The following is a 16986-nucleotide window of genomic DNA, read 5'->3' as shown; positions in this document are numbered from 1 at the left end:
GAGGTTCACCGGACCAGATCCCGCAGAGATGCATCTGGCCGACATGGCACAGGAAGGTCGGCGGCGCAGACGACGGGCACATCGCCGACGGCAACAAGACGATAACAGCGAGGGCCATCCTAAACGATTTCTGCTCTGTATTCCATGGCCGCAATCACGGCGCATGCGATCTCAGATCCTCCGCTGCTTCATTTCAGGCGGATTCCTGACGCTCCTCCTCGCTGTCTGTAAGTGTCGCCGGAGCCTAGCTTATGGTAATTGTTTAGAGAGACTAACCGCTTGAACAGATTTAGCACTCTCCCTCACACAAAATATTCGCAGTAGCGAGTTTACCGTGTTGTTGATTCTCATCATCTTGTTCGTCACAATATTCTTCTGTCACGGCCTGATCCGGTTATGCATGCTTGTCATCCGACCGCGGGTCGACGACGAGGCCAGGCCGCCAATGCCGCAACTTTTGGCACCCGGCGGCTACGCCGTACCGCGAGAACCGATCCGAGTCGTGCTGGCGCGCGATGAAGAGGAGCAAGGGGAGGTCAGCGAGGCGGTCCTAGCCAAGCCCCCAGCCTACGGACTCTGGCGAGAGAGTGTGGTATGTAATACTTCTAAATAAGTGTGGCACTACACGTGAGGGAGTTTTGGACTGACATGTTCCATTCAGAGGGTTGATCCCAACCGCATCTACTGGCAGCGCAACCCGAACGCCGCGCCGAACGAGGGAACATCCAGTCGCGGCGATAGCAGCACTGGTCCTCGACCACCATCTTACGCATCAGAGGACGGAGTGAGCTATGTCGTGGAAGCTCGACCCCGATCCATGGCCCCGGCAGCAATGACTGACGTACTTACCCCACTACCTACACATCCTTCCGAACGGGGGCGGATGGGTGAACACAGGAGTGCATGGTAGATATGTAAACGAGAATCGACCTGTCACGGTGATGACAGGAGAGTGAAAAGAAAAGAAAAGAGCCCGCACTCCTTAAAGCGGAGAGAAGGGGCTTGTTTATTTTATCGGGTGGTTTTTGCGGCGTTGGCGCTGGCGGTATTTGTGAGCGCATCGAGAGGTTGGACCACTGTTTCCCAACTTGAGGATCTGGCGCACAAGGCAGCAGAAGCAGAGGCAATGACGTGCGGTACTTTGAAATTGCCGCGGTATGGTGAAGTTATTGTTGGGGGCCACAATATCATGTTCGGCATACAAAGAGGTACGAAAGTGTAATTTAAGAGAGGAGACATGACACAAGCGATTCCGGATGGAGAGACACGTAGAATACATCTACAAGAAGGGAACAAAAGATTCATGGCTGCGAAATACTCTTTCTCTCAAATGCTGTTCAGCATGATGACTGGTAGCTGCGGGGTGTTCTGCGAGAGTGGTTCCACAGCATGGCTGGGCTTACGTTTACCCCGGACGATCTGGCCTGGCGGCTCTGCAGAAGGTGATTGATCTCAACTCCCAAGCGGGAAAAGGGTATCACTACCTCTCGGTGTGGACAGCAATGCGCCTCGTACAGGCGGTATTCTGTGGCTGCACCAAGATGTCAGACAAAGTTCTGCATCCCATACTGCAGAATTAACAAGGCAGTAGCAAATCTGTCGCGGTAGCCCATCCGCAAAGCTGCATTTCACTCATCTGCCTCTTGCTCATCGCAGCTTCTAGCTTCCCAAGCGGAAGAATCAGAGACATAGAAACCCGACTGGGAGCGAGCGGAAACAGCTCGCCGTGGTCATCTACCGGGCTGCATTGCGCAAGCTCGAAATATCGAGAATACAGGTGTCCACAGAACTATTCCCACTGCAAATTCCTACTTTTCGACCCTGCAAGCCACTTGCAAGTGAACCTCGGACCTGTGGCCAGGGGGAACAGGGCGGGGAGGTGATATTGAGACATGACCAAGTGTCGCGACACACGGACAATGACCGGGTCAGGAACCGCCACATGGACGCCATGGGGACCGGGGTTGATACATATCTTTTTCAGTCTGGTTCATTTTTCCATTGGCGGCACATTCAGGTGGGCATGCGCTGTGAGGTTTTCTGGCCCCGTTGGTCCGGATGACTGTTCCAAGTTTGCTCAAGTGTCTTCTCTTAGCGCGAGGAGTTACGAGGGCTTGACTGAGGGGCAAGTGCCAACAGGAAGAGAGTTAGCGCGTGGAGAGGTAGCTCTGGTTCTCCCAATAAATGGTGAAGTCGATAGTGAGATAGATGTTGCCGGACAGTGGAGGTGGGTGTTTGTGCGCTCGTGTTTATTCTGTGCTTTGATCCAGAGGTTGAGAACATGGGCCTCTAGTTCGTCAGGAGTCGAGTATCCGTAGTCCGTAACTAACGAGTGGTTCCTTGAGATTGGCTGGTTTACTTCGTCGCTTGACGAGAGATGTAACGCACAGTTGGTGAGCACGTGGTGAGGTTGTTCGGGGTAAGGGCAAGGTTTGTGAGAAGGGCAACATGAAACTTCCCTGGCACTTCCAATTTTGGCAAGGCCTGGCGCAGCGGAAGATGAGCTGAGTAGGACAAGTTTGAACTCTGTTTGATAATACAGGCTGTCTTTATTGGGCTGGGTGCGGCGTATCAAGTTGACCCCGGTGAATGAGGGAAAAGTGAGCATGCGAAGAATTCGACGCCCGGTGGAGTGAGAACGAGGCGATTTGGAACTTGGACGGGGTGAAGAGTCGAGACTCGCGTCAAGATAGAGTAAGAGTCTCGTCAAAAGATGACTATTTACCAGGAGTAGGGGCCTTGGGTAACGAGTGACTTGTCGGGGCATCGTTGTGAGAGCTGGCCCAGGCGACGAGGGGGGAGGGGACTTATTCCTGCCGCCCTCCACTTTTAACGACTCTTGGTTAATTGGTTCACTGTAGTAGTGACACTTGAGTGTTGAGTCTCGACATCGTGATAAGCAACTGACCCTCCCTCGTGGTCCGCACTCATCCTCTCATGGTCTGTGCCGAATGTGAGACAGACTGACAGAGTCCTGATCGTGTCCGACGGACCGGCTTTGAACTCTTTTATCAATTCCGTCGCTTGTAATGTGTAGGAGCCCTCACCCACATGAGCTTGAAAGCTCGGGGTGAAGATCAAAAAGGTTTGGGCCTTCTTTGCTTTTCGTTCTGGGGCAGTGGAATGTTGGCATCGAATCATGGACAGAAAAGCATCCGTCATTGGCGGATGTGGGATGTGGGAGGAGCAGCGAGTGATTGAATCTGCAGGTGCAGGGCAAGTCGCAAATGCAAGGGATGCAGTTCCAAGCGAGTGCGTATCAAGCGCAAGTGCAACTCTTTCAAGTTCCATGGGCCATGGTATCGTGACAAGGTTTCCAAGTGCCCGGACCGAGAGAACCGGACTCGAATTGCAGTTGACGAGTTGACACCATCTCAGATCAAGTTCCACTCTTCAGGTGTGTGCTCTGTGACTGTCGGCCCAGTGGATGGTAGTGCGTAAAGAGAAGTCGTGATCGCTCTCAGAGCCCCAGCCCATCGTGGGAATGTCGTGGCCTTGGTCAAGAGCCAGGAAACAGAGGTAGACACTCCAGAGGCAGAACTGAGTGAATTGGTTGAATTGGTGCAAACGCGCTACGCCGATTCGAGGTAGACGTCCCACACGCACCTTGTCTCTTGCCACACGCGCTTCCCCAACCCAGTCAAACCCAGCCCATCCCGCTCAGAGCACCTCAATCCAGTCAGCCCAGTCCCACCCTTTCCTTTCTCGTCGAGTTCAGGAAGGGGTTTGCTTGGTTGTAGTGTACAGTGAGATTTCCCCTCAACGCTACCTACCTTAACCTTTCTTTGAGGGAAAGGGGTTTGGAAGAGAAGTGACTGACTGTCGGTGTCAGTCCCTCAGAACGTCAGAAAAAAAGAGAGAAAAAAGGAAGAATAAATCATTAGATACTGAGAGCGATTGAAGTAGCAGGAAGAGGCCGTTGGCTAGAAGAAGGAAAAGAGGCGGAAGAAGGCGGAAGAAGTAAGTAGACTTCACCAAACAAGGTGTGATGAATGTGGCCATCCTCTTTTGGATGTCTTGTTTCCCTGTCATGTACCCCCTTCCTTCTAAGGTAGCCTTCCGGTCTTGTGTCTACTGTAGATGCCATTTCTCACGCACTGGCACCAAAAGAACCTTGTTCCGGCTCGCCCTCATTCTGTGTGGTGTTTTGAAAAAATTTCGCCAACGTCAAGTCCGATGATCTTGTGAGCCAAAGCCTACCTTCATGTAAGGCAGCTCGTCAGGTGAGGTGCCACCTGCCTTGCTTACCTAGGAGCATTCCATTCCATTCTATCTTGTGTACCCTTGCGTACCGAAGGGAAGGAAGGAAGGAAGGAAGGAAGGAAGGAATATCGTATCTGTGTCCGTACCTACCTCACCTACCTTTCCTACTAAGGTAGCCTAGTATCCGTCCGTACCTTACCAAGTAGAACCTAAGCGGCGGCAAGAGAATATAATTCGGAAGCACGTTTCCTCGCCTCCGTCCTCTGTCTCCCACACTCACATCCAGGTCCATCCAACCTATTTGTTCCAGTCCCAGTCCCAGTCCCAGTCCCACCTCAGTCAGGTCCCAGTCCCCGGTTCCATTCAACCTGAACTCGACCCCCGCTAGTACTCCTCCTCCTACTCCTACTCCGTAAGGTACCTTACCGCGCGTGCCTTACCTCACTCCATTCTCACCTGGCCACTTGCGCTTACCTCTTCCTCCCAACTACTAGACCCCTCCTTCTCCTTCACAAATTATTATTTCCCCCCTTCCCGCATAGTCAATCGCATTTTCTCTTCGAAACAAACTCGACGTCCCCGATTTTCTCAAAGGCAATTTTTCGCGAAAAGGTGAGTTTCGCCGTCGACCCTTCGTTCCTGCATTTTGCGTCTTGTCCGCACAATTCTCATTCGCTCTCGCCCGCCTCCCGGTACCTTACCGTACCTTACCTTACCTTTACCCCTCTGTTCTTCTACCCGGGCCTCCCCCCTCGTCCTCTGCTCCCTGCTGCCATGTGGTGGTGCCGTGACGTTTCTTCGCCTTGCCGTCGCATGAAGTGCATGCGACGACGCACCCGGAAATCCAGCCCATCATGGTAGCGAGTAAGAGGAACAAGCAGCAAGCAGCAGCGGCCCTTTCTCTAGTCTATCCGCACCGTCAGCACGAAGATTTGCATCAGCACCAGCACCAGCATCAGCATCAGCATTGGCATCAGCATTCGGTCCACACTCGGCTTGCATCGCATCGCAGCGCAACCACAGTCCAGCGAGCGCAAACTAGAACATTCGGCCTCCCATCTACTCGGATTCAGATATCAGAAGCCGGGTCGCCGTTGCTCTGTAGTCGGAATCGTTTGCGCAACGCGACCGGCTTCGGTGATGCGCCAAGCCCGCCTATTGTTGGCCTGGTCGCAATTCCGCACATCTGCGCCGAGTTTCGCGCATCGCAGTCGTGTGCGCCCTACCGCGGACACAATGCAGCGAACCAATTTAGCCCACCATTTCCAAATTCAACCGTAGCCGCATCGGCCTGCCGCATGCCACATCGACCCGGTAACCGATTCTCGGCCCTCCGGCAGTGTTGAACCCGGAGTCGCATAATTGCGCCGTCTCGCTTGCTACTATCCCCGCTACCCCGGCCCCGCGTTTGCGCTCGAGTCGATGCGCTGCTCTCCTACAAAGCCCTCGGTGGATCGGTTTGGATAATCCCTCAACTCAACTTCAGCTACTCGCCACCACGCCAACAGACGGATCCAATACTTGGCGGCTATTGAAATACCTCTTCGCCGGGGAACACCATCAAAAACTACAATATGCGCACAAAGCCCTGCGTCCGGTGCTGACCTGGAGCTCGGCGCTTGCGCCTCCACCTAAGACGCGTCTGATCCTCCCAAATTGGGCGGGCGATACTTTGGACTACACTGCGATCTGGACGATGCTGCTGCTGCTGCTGCTGCTGCTGCTTGCGATGCTATGTTTTGGATTGCGATCTCAAAGCATTGAAGCTTCTGATGTGCTGCGTCAGAGAGGCTCCGAAGAACATTGCGAAGCACTGACTTATTGACTGTTGCTAACACCAAATCTCAGTCACACAATATCAAAAATGTCTTCCCTCTCTCGTCGTGCCTGCTATAAGTGTGGCAATGTTGGCCACTATGCCGAGGTTTGCTCTTCCGCCGAGCGCCTCTGCTACAACTGTGAGTCACTTACCACTCAATGCTTTGCTAGGCATATCATTAATGCCAGGCTGTAGGCAAGCAACCCGGCCACGAGTCCAACGGCTGCCCTTTGCCCCGTACCACTGAGGCTAAGCAGTGCTATCACTGCCAGGGACTCGGCCATGTTCAGGCTGACTGCCCTACCCTGCGCCTGAGCGGTGCTGGTACCAGCGGCCGCTGCTACAACTGCGGGCAGCCCGGTCATCTTGCGGTAAGAGACTCCAATCTAGAGACCAATGCCCAGGTTATTAATGTTTGAAAGCGCGCGTGCCCCAACCCCGCCGGCGTCAACATGGGCCGGGGTGGCCCCCCGGTTCCCCGTGGCGGATACGGTGGTTATGGCCGTGGTGCCTTCACTGGTGGCCCCCGTCCTGCTACCTGCTACAAGTGTGGTGGTCCCAATCACTTCGCGAGAGACTGCCAGGCTCAGGCCATGAAGTGCTATGCTTGCGGCAAGCTTGGCCACATCTCTCGTGATTGCACCGCTCCCAACGGTGGCCCTCTTAACACTGCTGGCAAGACCTGCTACCAGTGCGGCGAGGCCGGCCACATCTCCCGCGATTGCCCCCAGAAGAACACTAACGGAGAGATCCCCAACGATGTTGACCTGTCGGCTGCCCCTGGCATCCCTCAGCCCGCTGTTGCGCCCATTGCCCCCGTTGCTTAGACGGCGATCGTTGGACATGTTCTCCTCAGGACGTTGCGACTTCTTGGGCTAGGCCTGAGGATAGAGGCAGGCTTGCCTTGATGCAGCTTCCCTCATAAAACCTTTGCGACATTTCTTCACCGGTGTCGCTTTCATTTATCTGCACTCCGACCAATCATTACGCCTTTTGAACATCACCTCAACTGCACCTTCCCTCTTTCATTCTGGTTATTATTTCAATCTATGCATAAAATGGGCATGCCGCCGAATGGCATCCTTTGCTTTTACACGGCGTCTACACGGATTCCCCTTCATCAACACGATTCATTTTCTGGAACAAAACGGGAAAGGCTTCCTTTCTTCATAGCAAACGACTCTTACGACGGATGGTCTCAAGCACGTTTGAATGCATCTTATCCAACGCAGTCGGAAACAAAAGTTCACGACCCTTATAGCCATTTTATGGATAATCTTGGCTCGACAATGCTGCTTCTAGTTTACTATTCCAACAACGAAGCGACTCCATTCCCGGCGTCTGTTCCTTTGCCCGCAACTGGACTCAGACATATGGCGGCAAGGGGAGCATTCTACAGGACAATGGTTCCAGGGCCATTTGTGGCTTAGAGTCTTCACTGCCTCTGTGTGCTCAAGAGTGTGCCTGAGTGGACAGCCAAAACTGACCATGGGCCGCACTGCTGACACAGCATATCGGGATAGGGAAGATCCTTGGGATGGAAGATGGGGCTCGGGGAAGGGGATGAGAGATATCCAAGTATCTTATGAAGAAGAAAAAGAAGAAGAGTTTTGGGGCGGTGGAAGTGGTTGTTGAGTAGAAGATCCCTTCGAAGGGAGGAATGGTGAGCACCCCGGCAAAGCTGTTGTGGCGTGATGCACAAAAAAAAGAAGCTGTTGTTGTTTGAGTTGTCCGAGTCTCTTCTAGGGTAGGGCGTGCCGCAGTTGTGATGGGTGATCTGAACCGGGTGATGCTGTACAGGGGACTCTGTTGGTCAGTGGGCATCGGGCTGCCTTTAGAAACGACTTCGAGGCTCCAAGACTAAGGGAGCAGGAAACGCCAGCTCTGTCATGACTAACGACGGATGATTTTATTACGGAGTTCAGAAATACTCTGCTTTCAGTAGATACAGCAGAACCGTAGAACGACTCCAGGAGATACTCCAAAGCCAGGGATTAGGCGTGGCACAGACGGCACCTGTATGAGATGCCATGAAGCTGTGTGTGGTCAAGCTAAAGAAGAACATCGGGCAAGTCAGAGTTTCGCAGAGTAGTCACATGCAGTCAGGCTCTGACCATGTGATGGATGATAACACAGCAGAATGCGAATGGGTGGGCTTTAAGGAGCTTCAAATACCTTAGTAGAGACATGAGGTTGTAAGTAGGCACCAGTGCACACGGAGGTGAGCGGGTACGAACGGCACGCCGAAAGCTTTGACCATCGGTCCCGGAATCCTTTCTAGGAAAGTGTAACCGGACGTCGGTGTTCATCTCGTCTTCTTCATCATGCCGGTAGAGTCGGCAGGCTACTCTACACGTAGACGTGCGTATTCTATCATCCATGTGTCTGACTGAGTGAGGCTACCGGATCACCTGTACCGCAACAGGCTGCGCTTGATTATGCACACTGCGGGTACTGGTGTCGAAAGTCGGCCAGCCTCAGTGTCATCAATAAGTACGATGCTGAACACCAGAGCATGGCATTGGTTTCCAAGCGGGGTAGAACCACAGCTAGCCCCAGCCTGCCTCCCAAGCGCTGATTTTGCAATGCAGCCAGCGTATGAGAGGTGGACTTGCATGCTGCAGTCTGCATTACCACGCCATCTCAAGTAAGAAAACTGCCGTCATGTTCGAGCTGCAGCCTGATAGGTATCCACGCCTACCTATCTTGACCTGTCCATCTGCCAGCCGCCTCATTCTGCCTGGGCGACCATGTCACGAGGGTCACACACAATCATGTTGTAAGACTATAGATGCTTTCCGCACGGCTGGGTCATCCGATGGTCAACATCACCCAACTCAGAACTTTTCCCAATGTCTACGCAGCAGGCTGCAGAGCCTCACTCCACAAGCCAAATGTCGGGAACACCCTTAGCCGGTTAAATAAGTCATCGCTCGCGGCCTGCGCCTGCTGCTGAAAGTTATCCACCGTATGCTGTTCCTTCCCACCACCCCCAGCCTGACCCTAGCCCACGTTTGGACAGTTTTCGTGGGTTCGTTCTGTCCTACCTCAAACCTGTAAGATCTGCCCAGGTAAACTTGTCCACATTCGAACCGTCTGCTAGCTGGAGCCGCACCTGACAGGAAAGTATAAGCCGAGCACCTCAGCTGAGACTGCTAGCTCTGACCAGCAGAACGAGTGTCGGCAAGCACAAAAGCTTTGCGATCAGCAGCTTCTACTTTGACTCCAAGGCAACTGCTAGAGAGATCGAGTCCGAGGACGCAATGGCTTCCACTGTAATATCGAGCTCCAGCTCAAGCTCCGACGAGATTGTACCGTCGTCTGTGATCCCCCACCCGCGCCGCCGAGCATACTTAGCCGCCATGCCTGTGACTGTCACGAAAACCCGAAAGACGAAGCAACAGCCTCCCCAGGAGATCATTGACGAGTTCTGGACAAAGTTTACAACCAAGACTCCGGGAAAAGGTTGGTCGCATCCTTGATACGGAGAATCGCCTTGGACATCGACGTGAGGCTGACTTGAACGTGTTTGGTGTCAACAGCCACCACCGTCATTCCTCAGAATGCGTACGCTGAAAGGGTCGCAAAGCGTTCTTCCAAAGCCACCGGAATCTTCACCCAGACATCGTACGATGAGGCTGCGACTGTCTGCAAGGCCAAGGTCGACAAGATTGTTCATGAGTGTCGCCGAGTCAATCAACGTTACAGAGACCCTCACTATGATATCGAGTTTGACCTCAAGTTTGGGCGCAGAGACTGTCTTGAAACCCTGTGGAATACCAAGGACGCTAAACCCCCGCAGTCCTCTTTCCAGCCCAAGGCCGTCAAGCGAGTGGTTGATATCTTCGACAACCCGCAATTCTACATTGACGGGCCTACGGCGGACGATGTGCGCCAAGGCCGAGACGGAGACTGTTGGCTCATGGCCGCGCTGTGCAATTTGAGTAACAAGCCTGGTCTGATTGAGAAAGTCTGCGTTGCGCATAACCTTGAAGTCGGCGTGTATGGTTTTGTCTTCCATCGCGATGGAGAGTGGTTCAGCGAGATCATCGATGACAAGGTATGTTCCGTTGTTTCTCTGACAGTATAATTGGGAAAAGCTTGGACGAGAAGTCCCAGAAGATCTCAAAAAGTCTTGAGGCCCTTTCTAACCGGATGCATAGCTGTACCTTACAAAGCCCGACTATGATGAGCCCTACTTGGAGCGAATTCTCTGGGAAGATCGCGAGCGCATCAATTCAGAAGAAGCCTACAGGCGTATCTACCAGTCAAACAGTGGCGCGCTTTACTTTGCTCAGTGTGAGAATCCTAACGAGACATGGCTGCCGCTTCTCGAAAAAGCGTACGCAAAAGCGCACGGAGACTATGCCTCCATTGAGGGTGGGTTCACGGGCGAGGCTATCGAGGACCTTACGGGTGGCGTAACCTCAGAGGTCTACACAACAGACATTCTTGACAAGGAGTATTTCTGGAAAGAGAAACTCCTAAAGGTCAACGAAGACTGGCTTCTGGGTTGCTCCACTGGGTTTGCATCAAGGGGTCTTGGGGAACGTAAGGGCATTATCGAGATGCACGCCTACAGCGTCATGAAGGCTGTCGAAATGGATGGTCAAAGGCTGGTTCTACTGAAGAATCCCTGGGGAAAGGGTGAATGGAAAGGAGCTTGGAGTGAGTTCCGTCTTCGAGGCATAATGACTAACCGTTCTCGTGCTGACGAGTAGCAGGCGATGGCTCCAAAGAATGGACCCCTGAGTGGTTGCGGAAACTCAAACATACGTTTGGCGACGACGGCGCCTTCTGGATTTCGTACCACGATCTCCTCAAAAAGTACAACATATTTGATGTTACTCGGTTATTCGGTCCCGAATGGAAGGTTACATCCATTTGGACAACACTATCGGTGCCATGGACCCTAGACTACCACGAGACGTATTTCGCGTTTACAATTTCCAAGTCGGGTCCCGTTGTGATCGTACTAGCGCAGCTAGACGATCGATACTTCCGTGGGTTGGAAGGTCAATACCGGTTTGATTTGCAATTCCGTCTGCACAAAGCCGGCCAAGAGGACTATGTCGTTCGGAGTCAAGCATCTTACCGCATGAATCGATCCGTGAATGTTGAACTCGACCTTCAAGCTGGTAGCTACGAGGTTCTTGTCAAATTAGATGCGGTGCGGAACGATGGCGTTCTTCCCATCGACCAAGTGATCCGCAACAATGCCAAAAACCGCCGAGAGAAGCTGATCCGGATAGGGCTGGCCTATGACCTTGCTCACAGCAAGGGAAAACTTGTCGAGTCGCCTGCGGAAAAGGCGGCCAAAGAGGCCTACGAGAAGAGACAGCGGGAAAAGCGACGTTCCGAGATCAAGTGTAAGATACTCGAAGAGAGAGAACGGGAGCATTACCTCAGGATCAAAGCCAAGGAGAAGGCCCAGAAACAGCAGGCGAGACGAATTGCACAGCACCAGGCAGCAAAAGAGAAGCTACGTGCAAATAAAAGGCTAGTTAATCCCCTTCCGCCGAAGCAATCTGAGCCGATTCCGAACCCACCAAGCCCTGTGGCCAAAGTCACAATCCAGGAAGACGAACCTGAAACCCTCGAGATTGCAATCAAGAACTTATCTTTATCGAACGATTCGCGAGGAACGGGCAGCCGAACCAATTCAGGTATCGCGGCTGCTGAGGACGTACCCATTTCTCCCCGTCACAAAGACAGAGCGATACCTCAAATCTTCAACGCGGCTGAAATGCTGGAACAAGACACAGAGAGAGGTTCGGGGTTTTTGACACCCCCAAAACCTGCAAATAAGCATTCCAGAGGCGATAGGCGCGAGGTGGTCAAAGTCAGGAGTGAGGTGCAGGAGGTTACCCTTCAGGATGTCGAAGAGGCGATGAGTGAAGCAGCACCCCCATCGGAGTATTCCGCACCTTACCCATGCGAATCAGACGACGATGGAATTGCAAGTGTGTCATCCATGTCAGAACTTTCCGAGCGGGAACTGGAGCTTGAGATTGACGCTGTTGAAAAGCGGGAGCCCAGTACGGATCGTCTGCCGCCGCAGCCACCTCCTGGTGCGCCTGCCGAGGAACAAGACGAGTTTGAGAGAGATCCATGGAATGCTGTGGCTGTAGTGGGACTTCGAGTGTACTCCAAGGTATCGGATGAAGATCAAGAAGAGGTAATTAGCAACCTTCGAGTTGTGCGGCCAAGCTTATATCCCCAAGAGGAGGCAGTTCCAAAAACCTCAGAGCCGGGTGACAAGAAGTCAAAAGGTCTGGACGTGGATGACAGTGCTAAAGATGCTACGCTTGAAGGAGAAATCAAACAGAGAAAGAAGAGCATCCGGCCTACTAGCGAGGACCTCAGCGATGCTTCAAAGCTGTCTCGCTCTGATGCTAGCAGGAAAAGGAGAGCGATCCCTGGCGCTGATTCCTTGGGGTATATGTTCGACTTTCAAGCTTGATGATATACGTCTCAGAATGGACGTGCCGGGGAAAACAGGAAAGAAGTAATTTCTCATAAATCCGGGGGTATCCTTAAAACCTAGAACCTAACGCCACTTTACAACTTGAATACAAAATCCTTTTGCCTGAACTACCGTTACTTCTCCACAGGCACTCTCTCGATGTTCATTTGGACCTCTCTGTGTAGCCCGTCAGAAGCTGCCGAGAAGATCGTCGAGTTTGCGCTTCTCTCCTGTCGCTACAGGCTCTATGATCAAGGAATTGTTCTCTCTGAGCAGATCTGCAGACTCGGCGGACTCGGGCAGAAGTCCTACACGACCACCCACACGAGCCAGCAGGACACGCATCTTCTCCATCTCCTTTTCAATCTCGCCATCGCGGGTGACGAGATTCTCCTGCACGCCCGCACCGGCATCTTCGGTGCGGAAGGGGTCGAGTAGTGCCTTCATGCGCCGTAGCTGCTCAACACGGGCTCTGGCCTGCTGCCTCTGCTTGGCGAGCTCTTTCAAGCGGCTAGCGAGTTCAGCATACCTTTTGACTTCCATGGGAAAGGTAGTTGCATCACGCTCAGCTGGCCATGCCAAGGGAAGCGACCTTACGGCAGTCTCTTCGGCTATAATGTTTTCCCATTAATCTTTTGCGCTACATGGAGCGGAATACACAGAACATACACAGGTCCAAAGAGAGGGAAAGACCCTCGGAGGAGTCATTCTGTGCGGCCGATAGTTGAGATAAGTACAACGCGTCAATCTGCTCTGCGACATGACGGCTCGCTTGGTGAGAGAAGGCGCGTCGCGAGTGCTGCAGCAAGGTCGTGTTGAGGCGGGCGGCGACGTGCTCGACGACGGGGTCCGGAATGGTGGACTCGGCGGCCTCGTTGGCGGCGAGCCAGGCACGAGAGGGTTGCAGGGGTTGGGAGAGCAGACGAGCCTGGGTGGCGAGGAAGGATTGTTTTTGGGCGATGACGGTGGGTGGAGGGGGGGCTTGAGCCATCTTGAGAGGCACAGCAGGAGAGAGATGGAAAGGGAAAAACAACAAACTCGGCGAAAGAAAAAGATTGACAGATTGACAGCTTGTCTTGACTTGTGTGCGTGTTGCGTGGAATGCGCGTTTGGCAGGAGCTTATTTGGATGCTTGGATCTCAAGTGAGATGAGATGAGACGTGGGCCGATTGAGGACGGAGGCGCGGCCGGGGCGCGGGTGCGGATGCGGCAGGACGGCAACGCGTGAGTTGAGAGTTCCATGGCGGAGGAGGTGGATACCGAGCGACCTACCTGGGCACCTTCCATAGGTAAGGTACCTTATTAAGGTAGCGAACCAGGAGGGAAGGTGGATACTCGGAAGGGTACGTACCGCAGCACCCTTCAACCTCTGTGCCTTCCGCCGGCGTCTCTCCCCCGTCGCTCTCTCTGACTTCCTCGCCCGTCTCCCATGTTGATTTCAATCAGATACCTTCTTCGATCACGCCTGCGCAACTGCCTATACGGACTCCTGCTTCCCACTTCGGTTGTCCAGACATTAGTGTGGAAAAATCTGATGGCGCGATGAAAAGGAGAAGAAGCCTCGGCGATGGGCCACTTTATGCTTCCTTTTTCTGCCCAAAAATCGGTTTCCCCTCCTTGCCATGCTTGCTAACCTCCTCACTCCACGTCAAAGCTCCAATTCTCAACGCCCATCAACGGTCTAGGTCGGTCACAGTCCACCCAAAACAAGTGGGCAAATGATCGAAAAGAGACCCCTTGCTTACTTGTTTGCCAACTTCAAACCGCCGTCTGACTGCCTAGCTGCTAGGCCAATGTGGCCCAGTAGACCGGTGGAAGGTGAATTTCGCTTCTCTGAGATTTGGGTCAATGAATTCATTGTATCCCCGGCTCTCGAGAATACTGAAGGACGAGGTATGTAGTTTGGTCAACCGGAGCCCATTTCCTGCTGACCTTTTACCAAGTCGTTCATAATTCGTCGCCTAGCTACTTAATCGATTATGTCTAATCTACGCGGGAAGACAGTGGCGGTGGCATCGCAGTTGAGGGAACACATCCGGCAGCGGCGAAATGCGAGGCGAGTAGCCGTCTGCAGCGTGGTCCGTTGCTCGCAGACCACCCTGTAACATTTCCAAGGTCCGAATTCCGCCTATACGGTCCTACGATGGATCATAGATGTGACGAACCTCGACGAGGCACATGCACACCGCTACGGGGCGCCTCAAACCATCTCGCCTCTTCCTGACCCGGCCCCGCCCTCCGTATCGGCACTAATGCCGCCCGCCTGCATTCGATCCCGTTCGTACGGCCGCATGCCGTACAACACACGCCAACATGCACGTCAGGCCTTTTCCCACCCGCCAAAAGGCACTCAGAGATGGCCGAGGACTGCTTACGATCGTGAGAGGCTTCGCGAGGTCGAGCCTAGTCCGTTCCCTTGCCGTCAATGATCCTCTTTGCCGTTAGCTGCTTTGGCTTTACCGGTAGGCTTCTTAGTTCAGGTCCCGTAACGCCTTCCCGGACGCCACCTGTAACCTGCTTCTGGGGTGCCCCCATGCTTCGAGCCTCTGACATCTAGCCGCCGGCCACCGAGGAGGCTGGCGCAGCCCCCATCACAAGTCTAGAAGTATGCTTTAGTCCTCGAGAGGGCCATTTGTTCCCACCTACTCGGCCGAAGGAATTACGTTGGGCGAAGTTGCAACGTCCTCAGGTGGAAGCACTCTCCAAAGCGAAGCTTGTCCAGCATTTCATGGTGCCATGCAGCATGTGAGACATGGCTTCGGTGTGCTGTCAAGACGGCCAACCCTACGTGCCCGACCCCCATGATGCGCCTTTTACGGGAGAACCGGTGGTTGATGCTTCCATACCCTGCCCTGTTTGCTGCGTTGTGGACAATCGCGTGAAGCCATTTGCCCACTCTTGCTTGCTGTTTGCCCTTAACCCCTGCTTTGACAAAGAAAGGCAGCGCCTCTCATCCTTTGGGGCCTTGGCTCAATACCCCGGTAATTGTTCAGGCCCAGAACTTTCCTTTTGAGCATATATGATGAGGGCCCTCCCCTCTCCTAAACCTAGCCCAGGCTCATCTGTGACTGAGCAGCTCATTTCCCCCGTTCTTCAACAGACAGAAGGAAGCGAGAAAAGTGGCGGCGCTGTCTCACTTCAGCTCACCCCGATCTCGCGCGATCTCACGAGAGTCACCTCCCATCATGTCGTCAGCTTCACCTCCATGCTCAAAACCTCCCGCCAACGGCTTCGTTGCCCTGGCGCGCAAGATCTATAACCCCATCGGGTTCAAGAAGGGATACAACTTCACCCTCTTTGTCATCACCGCCGGGGGTATGATGGGGTTCACACTCGCCCGCATGATGTACTTCAACTTCAACGGCGTCTTCTGCAACCCAGAACACGACTCGAGGGCGCTCCCGGGAGAATGCTACTATTTTCAGAAGGGTACGGCGCGGATCGGAATCATCATGCACCTCGCGGGTGTCATACCGGCAGGCTTTCTTGCCTGTCTACAGTTCGTTCCGATTATACGTCGCAAGGCTATCCTGTTTCATCGCCTTAATGGGTATCTCATCGTTCTCCTGAGTATAGTGGGAATCATTGGCGTCTTTCTCATTGCACGGCGGACCTTTGGCGGTGGCGTGAGCATGCAGACTGTTTCTGGCACCGCCAGCCTCATGTTCCTCGGAGCCCTTGCCCTTGCCATCTACAACATCAAGAAACTCCAGATCGAGCAGCATCGGGCATGGATGCTCAGAGCCTGGGTATACGTAAGATATCTCTTGTCCCAAAAGAAAGAAAGACACGTACTCTTCCGCGGCACGTGGGCTAACGAAGCTGTTCTTACCCACAGGCCGGCTTCATCATCACTATGCGCATCATCGGTTACCTCGCTGCCATGATCACGGCCGAGTCGAACTACTATCAAGTAAAGCAGTGCGCTATGGTGGACTTCATCTTCCGTCATGACCAGAACAAGGTCCTAGACTATTATCCTGGCTGCAGCGGATATTACTCGGGGGAGAACCCCGGCCTCAGCGTCCTTGTCCACGCCAGCATCACCGCCCACCAGCCTGCCGAGATTTCAGCCGGGTTTACAGCCGTTTTTGATTCGGGGTCATGGCTGGCCTTGACGATTCACGCTATACTTGTTGAACTTTACGTATGTTTCCCCTCCTTTCCTCGTTCTATGGTCCCTTCACTTGTTGGTCATTTTCGTGCCGCCATTTTGAAGTCTACAAGGCATAAAGACTAACGACGTAAATAGCTTCATCTGACACCCGCAGAAGCTGAACGCCTCCATCGCATCTCTTATCAGCGCCAGCTCGAATCCGGGATGAAGAATGCCGGGAACGCGGGCACGACTGTTCAAAGACTTGGGGACGCTGAGCCTTGGCTACCCCCAACTGATTCACAACCAAGCGAGTCTAGTATAAGACCGAGCTCGGATGAGGACATAAGGCGGAAGAGCGAAAGTGCGGCGTAGGTCGCAGTACCAGGCTTGCATTTGATC

General features: G+C 53.5%; 5 protein-coding genes across 5 annotated transcripts; 4 read left to right on the top strand and 1 right to left on the bottom strand.

The window, feature by feature from the left end:
• Positions 1-43: 43 nt before the first annotated feature.
• On the top strand, positions 44-910 carry BDZ83DRAFT_655870 (uncharacterized protein; the record flags this gene model as incomplete). Its single annotated transcript, XM_060510825.1, has 3 exons — positions 44-227; positions 288-592; positions 662-910. The coding sequence occupies 3 exons, from the start codon at positions 44-46 to the stop codon at positions 908-910; spliced, it is 738 nt and encodes a 245-aa protein (XP_060360217.1).
• Positions 911-9384: 8474 nt separating this feature from the next.
• Positions 9385-12485, top strand: BDZ83DRAFT_588218 (uncharacterized protein; the record flags this gene model as incomplete). Its single annotated transcript, XM_060506114.1, has 4 exons — positions 9385-9487; positions 9565-10082; positions 10186-10690; positions 10747-12485. 4 exons carry the CDS (start codon positions 9385-9387, stop codon positions 12483-12485), a joined length of 2865 nt encoding a protein of 954 aa, XP_060360216.1.
• Positions 12486-12615: 130 nt separating this feature from the next.
• On the bottom strand, positions 12616-13918 carry BDZ83DRAFT_635929 (kinetochore Sim4 complex subunit Fta4). Its single transcript, XM_060509217.1, has 2 exons — positions 13158-13918; positions 12616-13099 (listed from the first exon to the last, which is right to left on the bottom strand). The coding sequence occupies exons 1-2, from the start codon at positions 13477-13479 to the stop codon at positions 12678-12680; spliced, it is 744 nt and encodes a 247-aa protein (XP_060360215.1). The 5' UTR covers positions 13480-13918; the 3' UTR covers positions 12616-12677.
• Positions 13919-13927: 9 nt separating this feature from the next.
• Positions 13928-14608, top strand: BDZ83DRAFT_58681 (uncharacterized protein). Its single transcript, XM_060505981.1, has 3 exons — positions 13928-14173; positions 14278-14381; positions 14432-14608. The coding sequence occupies exons 1-3, from the start codon at positions 14031-14033 to the stop codon at positions 14473-14475; spliced, it is 291 nt and encodes a 96-aa protein (XP_060360214.1). The 5' UTR covers positions 13928-14030; the 3' UTR covers positions 14476-14608.
• A 1065-nt stretch (positions 14609-15673) lies between these two features.
• On the top strand, positions 15674-16959 carry BDZ83DRAFT_588243 (uncharacterized protein; the record flags this gene model as incomplete). The annotated part of the gene is made up of 3 exons (XM_060506116.1): positions 15674-16243; positions 16327-16635; positions 16741-16959. The coding sequence occupies 3 exons, from the start codon at positions 15674-15676 to the stop codon at positions 16957-16959; spliced, it is 1098 nt and encodes a 365-aa protein (XP_060360213.1).
• Positions 16960-16986: the final 27 nt, after the last annotated feature.

Source organism: Colletotrichum acutatum (assembly GCF_030867785.1).
Source record: "Colletotrichum acutatum strain CBS 112980 chromosome Unknown BDZ83scaffold_124, whole genome shotgun sequence".
NCBI lineage: Eukaryota > Fungi > Ascomycota > Sordariomycetes > Glomerellales > Glomerellaceae > Colletotrichum > Colletotrichum acutatum.
The sequence above is the reverse complement of the archived record's forward strand: the minus strand, read 5'-3'. Positions and strand labels throughout refer to the sequence as shown.